Here is an 11607-nt window from a genome sequence, read left to right on the forward strand (position 1 = left end):
GTAGAACAGTATAATTGCAAGTATATATGTTGATGTGACTTTTTCACTAAAATCTGGAATTTAGGGGTAAAGAAATGTAAGAACCATTTCAGTATTATGGCAAATAATTTACATCTAAAGTTGGTTTAACCTCACCAGGAAAATATTTATCTTTGAAGCTTTGACTGAACATTTTACTAAAATATTTGGGAATGTTTTTGGCAATGCATTCAGAAATTTCTTTTTGTTGTTTTCTGCTTTGGCAGCTGCATTTTGCCTTCTTTTACTGATAAATATCACCATGAAAGAGATTTTCAGTTTCCAGAAATCTATTAGCTTTTCCTTCTCCTATCAAAGAGTTAATCTCAAGTTGCAGGCATACCTTCAGTTGTCTCAATAGTGCCCTTAAGTCTCCCCATACTTCACCTGTTCAGAAGATCAGAAGCCAAACAAGAAAAAAAAACGCTGAGCAGGGTAGAGAAGATTCCCATAATGCAACGCTCCTGCACTGACAATTTGACCAGATCCATAGCGTGCACATGCGCACACAGCAGGAGCGTCTGGTTGCTATGGCGACGCAGACGAGGACAGCCGGCAGGAGGGTGAAGCAAGAAGCGAGGCGGCAGGTGCGGGGAGCCCAATTCAGTGCCTTATCGTGACCATTTGTTGCTTACATGACAAGCTGTCACTATCACCCCCACCGTATAACATTACATAAGTCAGAATAATTGCAGGCACCTAAATGAAATCATGAGCAAAAGGTCAACGGATGTTTGTATGTTTGTCGCCAATGTCACTAACTCACAGCCAACGGGGTCCCCTCATTAGATAACAGCTTGTACCGCTGCCCTAAATATTATAATCGTCGAGCAGGGGGGAAGGGGGGGTGGCGGCGGCGGCGGTGGTTTGCGAGCCGGCAGGTGCTGAAATCAGAGCAGAGTGGGGGTGGGGGCATGTCTCAGTGGGGGCGGTGAGTTGTGAGCCGGCAGGCGATGGGATCAGAGTGCGGGGGGTGGCGGCAGTTTTATTATTATTATTAACATTTATTTATAAAGCACCAACATATTACACAGCGCTGTACAATAAGTGGGTTTCATACATTGGACATACAGAGTAACATAAAGCAATCAATAACCGATACAAGAGGTGAAGAGAAAAGAGCTTACAATCTTGTTTTGCGAGCTGGCAGGTGCTGGAATCAGAGCAGAGTGGGGGTGGGGGCATGTCTCAGTGGGGGCGGTGAGTTGTGAGCCGGCAGGCGATGGGATCAGAGTGCGGGGGGTGGCGGCAGTTTTATTATTATTATTAACATTTATTTATAAAGCACCAACATATTACACAGCGCTGTACAATAAGTGGGTTTCATACATTGGACATACAGAGTAACATAAAGCAATCAATAACCGATACAAGAGGTGAAGAGAAAAGAGCTTACAATCTTGTTTTGCGAGCTGGCAGGTGCTGGAATCAGAGCGGGGGGGGGGGGAGTGGCGGCGGCGTTGGGGGATGAGTTGTGAGTCGCAGATGCGGGAATCAGAGCGGGGGGGGGAATATGGGTTTGTGAGCCGACAGATGCGGGGATCAGAGGGGGGGGGGCCTGTGCTTTTTCAGCAATAGCCCATACAGATGTGCTGGACAAGATGGCAGCGCCGTTCACTGCAACAAGTATGCAGTTTCTAGTGCGTGTATCTCTGTAAATCTTTTATTAGGCAAACCAGAAATATAGCGTTTCTACACAGCAATAGTAGTACTATTTAATAGTGTGCTTAAAGGAACAGTAACACTAAAAAAATGAAAGCGCTTTAAAGTAATAAAAATATAATGCACTGTTGCCCTGAACTGGTAAAACTGGTGTGTTTGCTACAGTAACACTACTATAATTTATATAATAAGCTGCTGTGTAGCCACGGGGGCAGCCATTCAAGCTGGAAAAAAGGAGAAAAGGCACAGGTTACATAGCAGATAACAGATAAGTTCTGTAGAATACAATAGTGTTTTATCTGTTATCTGCTATGTGCCTGTGCCTTTTCTCCTTTGAATGGCTGCCTCCATGGCTACACAGCAGCTTATTTATATAAATTATAGTAGACTTTCTGTAAACACACAACTTTTACCAGTGCAGGGCAGCAGCACATTATATTTTAGTTACTTTTATACACTTTTATTTTTTGGTGTTACTGTTCCTTTAATAGATTTTGACTTTCCTTGTCCTTTAAACTGTGGTATTGTAGTGCCATCCAGTGTACAAAAGGCAGCATTACTTAAGATGCTCTGTGATTTAAGGTGACCAATATTAATTAGATGATAAAGCAAAAACCAATTAATTGTAACAAAACGCATAACAATTATCTTATTATCCGATTTAGGCAAAACTCTTTATGACACTACCCAAGTTCTAAAGATAGTTTCATAACCTACTGTAAATAAAACTTTTCGTTATGTTGATAGAAATAACCTTTCGGATTTAATGGCTCAGCTGACTAAATTTTGAGACTAGTGTTCTGTGATTTAATGGACATTAAGTGAAAGGGTGTTGCGTATACTGAAAGGAATTTTTTTACTTTATCAACTCCCTTCTTATTTAAAGAAAGATTTTGCACAACCAGGCTATGTTCTGTAGATTGTGAGTGTCCACACTTATGGAATATCTATCACTGGGAAATGGCTCCCAGTGATCCTTAGCTTTTAGATCATTGCTGCACATTATTGTCGCCCATTAAAATCAACCAAAATGACCTTGAAATACCTTCTAAGCTGTAGCACTGAGGAAAAAGCCACTGTGCTTTCTCAATACACACCCCAGAGACCTGTATAGGGCAAGGTGACCTGATTAACTGCTAAATCCAGGCAATAAGCAAGTGTGGGAACTCAGTCTTTAACAGAATGTGTGCAGAAATTTTGGTCATGCTGCCCCATGAAGCAGAAAGACGACATACCATTCCATTGTGGGGTGATGAATGTTTCCTGGCTTTCAGAAGTACAACTGGCTCAGTTAATTTACAAAAGCAAAATAGTAATTGACTCATGATCCATAGTATTTTGTGTAAATACAGTTTTTATTTATATAGAAGTACAAAATGATCCTATTTTGTAGTTGTCAACGTTTTAGCATTATTTTTTGTTTTCCCCACAAGTTTCTAACTCTAGCCTTTACATTTTTTTGGTCAGTCAGGCAACCCACTGTAAAGTTATAAGTGGCAAACTCTATACTTGCTTTAAGAAGTGACAGTGTGGTTGCAGACAAATCCCTGATATCTAAAAGCTAATCTCCTGGAAAATTCATAATTACTGGCTGCTTCCTTACAAAATCACAAGCAGCCACTGCTAACAACTGCCTCAGCTGTAGCCTTTTTAGCTTAAAGCATCTTGTCCACAAGGCACACAGCTTTATGCACCTGTCAGGTGATACTCTCTCCTCTTCTGCCTGGATGGCTTTTACTGTTTTATACTGTTTACAAGCTACCGTTTTCTTTATTAAAAACTTTGAACAAAAACCACTTTAGCTTTATATAATACTGTACATGTGTTTATACATAATATAAATAGTATTTATGATTAAATGCCCACTGACTTAATATACAGCTATAGCTAAATATAGATATATTTGACAAGTGGCCAAGTGATTTTAAATCGTGTGTTCCAACCCCAGTGTGTTCATGATTTTTTAGGTAGCTCTATCAAAATCCCTGAAAGATATCACAAGCAAACTTGCTGAACTTGGATGGCTTCACAATAAAATTAGAAAATACACAGATCAGAGAAGCCTGGATCGAGCATTTGGACTTGTTGGGCAGGTATGTAGTTGACTAGTTCAGTATCAGACTACAAAGTCTGATGTCCATATCTTTTTTTATTTTTGCACAGAAGTCTATTGCAGTTTAGTTTATTTATAACCAGTTGTTGGGCATGCTGCTGCATTTTTGCATGTCTTTGTCCATTGCATGTTATGTGACAAATCTCATTGATATGTATATGTTCAAATGTGAGTTAAACTGATATTAGTTATGCCTGGATATTTTTTTGTTTATTAACCATAGAATTGTAATTAAAATTACTACTTTGATTTTATCTGGAACAGAGCTACTGCCAGCACAGAGATGCATCTATACTTCACTATGCGCTGCTGTCACAGTCATAACATGTAACATGGAGTGATACAGTGTGATGTCATTGAGTCTCTCTGTAAGGCTAAGGTTACACAGATGACTAGGTTACCCATTCTGTAAATAAAGGTTAACAAAGGCATGATGAGTTTCTTTAAGAACTAATAAGTATAAATTAGTGCAAATTAGAGCTGGGCGGTATGACCAAAAATTTATATCACAGTATTTTTCAAAATTATATCGGTATCACGGTATTTGACGGTATATAAATAAAAAAATAAATAATAAATATTGATAGCCCCCCCCCCCCAACCCCAGCCACAACCCCCCAGCCCCCCCAACCCCAGCCACAACCCCCAACCCCAGCCACAACCCCCCCAGCAGAACTTACCCAACTTGTGGTTCCTCCAGCTCCAGCGATGCGTCCTAGTGACGTCGCGTGCGCGCTGACGTCACATGCGCGCCGACGTCACGTACGCACGGGCGCAACCCGGAAGTAATAGGAGAAAAACAGCAGGAGGCGTGCATACCGGTATAGCGGTATGTTTAAAACTCATACCGTTTTTTTTTTAAAAACCGGTATACCGGTTAAACCGGTATACCGCCCAGCACTAGTGCAAATAATAGAGTGCACCTTTTAAAGAAATGAAACTTAACATTAATGTACATTTGATGTAAGTAAATGTTAACATCTAGTTTTATTCGCTTTAATAAAATGATCTGCAATTGATCAGGAATCCTGCGATCCTTCCAGCTGAGCTACAGCTCCTAGTACTAATTGACTGTGTAAAGCTGTTGAGATATTGGGAGCTGTAGTCGATGCAAGGGTAATAACTAAAAAAAAAAAACAAAGCAATCTTTGTGGCTAAGTATTTGTCTACAAATGCTGATACAGTTGCAGATTTGCTGATTGTGCTACTATTATTTTTAGTGTCTTTAAGCAAGGACATCAGTCTCCTTTGGTTCTGAAGATACATACATTAATTTTTAAGCACTTTATAGATTTTTTTAAATCCCTGCTGCATTACTTTAAAATATGCCAGAATGTATTGTTGGTCAGTATTTCAGTCTTGCATCTCTGTGTTGCTGTTTAGTAAATAAAATTCACCTAATGTAAATGCCATGAACATATAGTAAATAATTTTGGTCAATTTTGTCCCTCCAGAGTTTCTGTGCTGCGTTACATCAGGAGCTCAAAGAATACTACCGTCTCCTTTCGGTTTTGCACTCTCAGGTAAAGTATCACTAGCTATTACAGTACAGTGGCTAAAATCCATTTTTTGCCTGACTTGCTCCCTCAAAACTTGCCCAAAGAAACTAATTACAGTCATCAAACCACAGAATATTTTATACACTGGCACTGAAACATACTTTTTTCAAGAACATGGAAGTTGACTAACAGTACCTGTGAATGCAATGCCAATTAATTTTTTAATGTTTGCATAGCACTCCATGGCACACTATTTGCTGCAGATTCCAAAACAGAGTGCATATTACACACACATGTAATGAATGTTGATGAAAATGCCACACTGAGGTATCACTTAAGTGTAAATTTGAGAAGGATCAGGCTGATTGCTCCATTACCGCAAGTCATTAATTAATAGGAGTGTACTAATAATGGCACAAATAGATGTATATATAATATCTTCACTCTATGTCTATTATAACTTTTTTATTCTACTAATTAATTATTGATGATTTGTAATTAAAATATCTTATCATTGTAAAATCTCTAAACTCTCTAATGATATAATCTCTTTCTAAAATGATATGTGGTCCAGATGCACTAGCCCCAGACACTCCCACAGGGAGCAGAAATCTGTATATGTAACAAAAACGGGATAGGCAGTAAAAAAGATAAACAATAAACAATTAGGTCACCAGAAAAAGTGAGAGACTTAAGGTCCCATACACGGGCCGATTCTAGCTGCCGATATCAGTCCCTTAGACCACTACCGACAGGCCTGCCCGGCCGATATCTGGGCTGAAATCAGCCAGATATCGATTGGGCAGGTTAAAAAATGTAGTCGGATCGGGGACCGCATCGGCTCCCGTCATTATGATTCGATCGTTTGGCCTGCAGGTGAGCGCATCTGAAGGTGTATGGGCACCTTAAGCTAGTAAGCAGGGGTTATGATAAGTCGTTACTTACTAAAACTTTTAAGTCCTTGTTTACCTCTCATATAGCCCTTCTTGATAACACTAACAAAACAAAGTGGTCTTAAGGGATTAAATAAAATATCTCCATTTAATGATCAGTTTAAAGTTAAAGGGGTTATTAAAATATATCTCCCAATTTTGTATACTGATTCTAAACCTAAAGTAATAGTAGAACCTGGTTGAGTAAGTAATGTTTTCTCTTTGTATATGATCACTAGTAAAGAGTCAACTAGACATGTTGGTACATTTAAATTATTTGATCTTATTTGAATAAAATTGTTTTCAACAGACAACCGCTAAACAGACATATGAAATCAAACAATATAATAACTGTAACACAAAGGGGGAGATTTTTGGATATTCAGTCTGAATATTAGTATACCTTTGGGCATGAATCCCGAGTTTGATGTCTCTTGTGATTATTGATGAATGTATCTTGCTTCCTATACAATCCTTTGTTTCAATATTAGATGTCATCTTTATACACATTGCATGATACATTCTTTTTATGTACGCTATTATACTCCATTACCTGTGGTTTTTATGGTTTGATGGTATGGTGTAATTGTATTTATGTGTTTAAATTGTATATATTGGACATACTATCCCCTTTTCTTCTGTGTTTTATCGGTAGTTATTCCTATAAATAACTTTCTTTCTTAGACACTGCCTATGATTAAAGCTGGCACAGGCACCCATACAATCATACAAAACTATATTTCGTACAATTTTTGGACTATGTGTGGGCTCCATATTATTGTCTGGTTGGATACCGATAAAATCTGTGCATGCACTGTGTATCTGATTATATCCTTGGAGGACCTACAACGCATTTCTGGGATATCACTTTTGTACGATTGTTGTCTGCCAATTATTTTTTTTAAATGTAGACTATACTAGCTAGCACACCGATTAAGGTTAGTATATCCACTATGGTAGAAAGGATAAATCCTGATAATGCACTGCTGTAACTGTACCGTAGAGAACTTTTTTTATAGATTTTTTTTAATGATATTTACATCAGTAAACAAATGTTTTTTTTGTTTAAATTAGTTACAGGTTGAAGATGACCAAGGTGTGAATTTGGGAATGGAAAGCAATTTAACTCTTCGGCGCCTTTTGGTCTGGACATATGACCCCAAAATTAGACTGAAGACACTTGCAGCATTAGTTGACCACTGCCAAGGTGAGGGGAAGCTAAATATGTATTAAAAAAAAAATCTGTTCCATCACATATATTAATTTCAATACATGTACAAAGAACTTTTGTTAAATGTTAGTATTATTTAAGTTAATATGTCTTAATAAAATGTTGGGCTTATAGTGTATGTTGGGTGTTTCCTATTCAGTTTAACAGAAGGAAGCAAGCAGGTTGATTTTAGAAGCTTTTTAGCTAACTTAAAAAACCATAAACTAAAGAGCCATAAACCTTAAGCTGCCACAAACCTAGGCAAGCAGGTTGATTTTAGAAGCTTTTTAGCTAACTTAAAAAACCATAAACTAAAGAGCCATAAACCTTAAGCTGCCACAAACCTAGGCATAGGTTTTGCAAATGCCATGTGCAATGGTGCCACATCATTCTACAGTGAGAAACACGTGTAAGTGGTAAAGATATGATTTACTGGTTCAGTCAATGTATATGATTTATGCATCAAACCAATCACTGGCCACAACCTATTGGTATTGCCATCCTGGAATATTCTACCTGGATCAAAATAATTGCTTCATCACTGAATGATGGGAATATGTAAAAATTAACCGTTATGAAGAATGGTCCGAAATCATGACAAGTAACCAGTACTCTTTTATTGCCTTAATTTTTTTTGTGATGTGTTCTACAAATTTTGCATACGGTATTTACTTATTGAACAAAGGGTGAATTAGAACTCATGTGCTATTATAGCTGCAACACCGTTCAACAGGCAGCTGTTGAATGGTGTTGCAGCTATAATAGCACATGGTACAGGCAGCTGTTTGGTTGGGTTTGTTGCAGTACTGTACTTGCAAAAAAAGTGGGGGGGGTTTTTTTTTTTTAAATCTGTAAAACTTTCAATGAACTGCCCTCACGCTGTCATGGTTCATACCATGCGTTTCTTTTGTATTTATTTTCTAAATTTTATGTTGTAGATCAATTCTGATGAGACAGAAATGCCTGTCAATTCTGGGTAATATTTGTCCATATTTTAATTATATTAGTTGACAATCCAGTACAGGTATGGGACCCATTATCCAGAATGCTAGGGACCTGGGGATAAGGGGTCTTTCCGTAATTTGGATTGCCTACCTTAAGTCTACTAAAACAGTTATTTAAGAAAGGATTGTTTTGGCTCCAATAAGGATTAATTATACCTTAGCTGGGATCAAGTACAGGGTTCTGTTTTATTATTACTGAGAAAAAGGATACCATTTTTAAAAATGTGAATTATTTGATTAAAATGGAGTCTATAGGAGATGTAATTCGGATAATGGGTTTCCGGATAAGGGGTCCGATAACTATTAAAATTGTTCACTTGCAGCACTACTTCTTAGTTTTCTTCAGACAGGCAAAGCCTTTCCATAAATGACAGCAAAACAACGTCATTCACTATATTTAGTGCTCAGATCAAAATATCTATTTGATAAAAATACAGGTATGAGACCTGTTATCCAGAATGATTGGAACCAAGGGTTTTTCCAGATAGGGGGGTCATTCTGTATTTTGGATCTGCTTACCCATAATCTACTAAAAAATAATTTAAGCATTAAATTAAACCCAATAGGACTATTTTGCCTCCAATAAGGATTATTTATATCTTAGTTAGGATCAAGTGCAAGGTACTATTATTACAGAAAAAAACAAAATCTTTTTAAAAATGTGAATAATTTGATTTAAATGGATTCTATGGGAGGTAGCTTGAACTTGTAAAGGTAAACAAAGGTCCAGGGCCGGATGGGATTCATCCCAGGGTATTAAATGAGCTGAGTGCTGTGATTGCCAAACCTCTTCACTTAATTTTTCAGGATTCATTGAGGTCTGGCATGGTGCCGAGAGACTGGCGAATTGCTAATGTGGGATCCCGTTCTCAGCCTGAAAACTATAGGCCTGTTAGTCTGACATCAGTAGTAGGAAAACTTTTGGAAGGGGTAATAAGGGATAGGGTACTTGAATACATTGCAGTTTACAATACTATTAGTTTGTGCCAGCATGGTTTTATGCGTAACAGATCTTGCCAGACTAATTTAGTCGCCTGTTATGAGGAGGTGAGTAGGAACCTCGATGCTGGAATGGCAGTTGATGTCATCTACTTGGACTTTGCTAAAGCTTTTGATACAGTACCTCACAGAAGGTTAATGATCAAATTAAGGAATATTGGCCTAGAACATAATATTTGTAATTGGATAGAGAACTGGCTGAAGGATAGAGTACAAAGAGTGGTGGTAAATGGAACATTTTCTAATTGGACCAGTGTGGTTAGTGGAGTACCGCAGGGGTCAGTCCTTGGTCCTTTGCTTTTTAACTTGTTTATTAATGACCTGGAGGAGGGCATAGAGAGTACTGTTTCTATTTTTGCTGATGACACTAAATTGTGCAAAACTATAAGTTCCATGCAGGATGCTGCCGCTTTGCAGAGCGACTTGACAAAATTAGAAAACTGGGCAGCAAACTGGAAAATGAGGTTCAATGTTGATAAGTGCAAAGTTATGCATTTTGGTAGAAATAATATAAACGAGAACTATCTACTGAATGGTAGTGTGTTGGGGGTATCCTTAAAGGACATGTAAACCCCACACACAAAAATTTAATCAGTGAACAGCCTCTTTGAAATCTTTCAATACCTGCCACACTGGTTGTCCAGAGGTTAATAGTAAGGCTGCAACATCTCCTTAATCACTTAGATTTCCTTCTCCTCCTGTAACCCACTCGCCCCCCTCCTTCTAGAATTTGCTTTGGCTGTTGGCTTGTGGGCATGCTCAGTTGTTCTAAGCTCAGATTACTAAACACGCCCCCCCCCCCAGTCAAGCAGCCAGTAAAGAGATGGCATTGTTGGTTCCCATAGAAACTTAGCTCTAGCTGTCTGCTTCAAATTTTTATTCCTGAGCTCAGCTTTACCATTACAGTGCTCAAACAAAGCAGAACTTTTATCAGAGACAGTTGTGCCTGTGTGAGCCTGTAATTCTTGATGAAATGTAGGCTGAATAAGGGTCTGTGTGTGTGTGTATGCTGTTTGCAGATTTAAATGTAACAGATTATGTATCAGAGGAAAAATGGACACCGGGTGAAAGCTGCTATTTTCTTTAGGAAAATGTGATGGTGCTGGCAAGCGGAGGGGATATTTGCAGTACAAATAATGCCATTTGGGTGGGAGAGACATGCCCAACTGATATACATTGTAGGCAAATGTAGGCTTTACATGTCCTTTAATGGAGAAGGATCTAGGGGTTTTTGTTGATAACAAGTTGTCTAATTCCAGGCAGTGTCATTCTGTGGCTACTAAAGCAAATAAAGTGCTGTCTTGTATAAAAAAGGGCATTGACTCAAGGGATGAGAACATAATTTTGCCCCTTTATAGGTCCCTGGTAAGGCCTCACCTTGAGTATGCGGTGCAGTTTTGGGCTCCAGTCCTTGAGAAGGATATTAGTGAGCTGGAGAGAGTGCAGAGACGTGCAACTAAACTGGTTAAGGGGATGGAAGATTTAAACTATGAGGTGAGACTGTCGAGGTTGGGGTTGTTTTCTCTGGAAAAGAGGCGCTTGCGAGGGGACATGATTACTCTGTACAAGTACATTAGAGGGGATTATAGGCAGATAGGGGATGTTCTTTTTTCCCATAAAAAGAATCAACGCACCAGAGGTCACCCCTTTAGATTAGAGGAACGGAGCTTCCATTTGAAGCAGCGTAGGTGGTTTTTCACGGTGAGGGCAGTGAGGTTGTGGAATGCCCTTCCTAGTGATGTGGTAATGGCAGATTCTGTTAATGCCTTTAAGAGGGGCCTAGATGAGTTCTTGAGCAATCAGAATATCCAAGGCTATTGTGATACTGATATCTACAGTTAGTACTAGTGGTTGTGTTTATAGTTTGTGTATGTGGGTGTATAGGTTGGTGGGTGGGGGTTAGGTGTGCTGGGTTTACTTGGATGGGTTGAACTTGATGGACACTGGTCTTTTTTCAACCCTATGTAACTATGTAACTATGTAGCCTTCCAGTAATTCAGTAGTTTCTGGAAAACAGGTTTCTAGATAACAGATCCTATACCCTTACCCTCATTTTATCTATTTCCTGTATGTACCCATTTGTAAATGGCATATTTGCAAGCAAAATGCAAGACTTTGCATTATCTCGCGTTTTCATGTGTATATCGGCTACATGTGCCTGTACCCGAGC

The 11607-nt window shown here is 38.7% G+C and overlaps 1 protein-coding gene across 2 annotated transcripts in view; it reads left to right on the plus strand.

Moving 5' to 3' along the window:
• Window positions 1-11607, plus strand: part of tubgcp3 (tubulin gamma complex associated protein 3) — a 47847-nt gene that overhangs the window by 14322 nt on the left and 21918 nt on the right. Inside the window, exons 8-10 of one of the 2 annotated variants that reach the window (XM_012956248.3) lie at window positions 3648-3773; window positions 5248-5316; window positions 7305-7431. In XM_012956248.3, the coding sequence (XP_012811702.1) occupies window positions 3648-3773; window positions 5248-5316; window positions 7305-7431 (322 nt within the window). 2 annotated transcript variants of the gene reach the window in all.

This window comes from Xenopus tropicalis, chromosome 2 (genome assembly GCF_000004195.4).
Source record: "Xenopus tropicalis strain Nigerian chromosome 2, UCB_Xtro_10.0, whole genome shotgun sequence".
In the NCBI taxonomy this organism is placed as follows: domain Eukaryota; kingdom Metazoa; phylum Chordata; class Amphibia; order Anura; family Pipidae; genus Xenopus; species Xenopus tropicalis.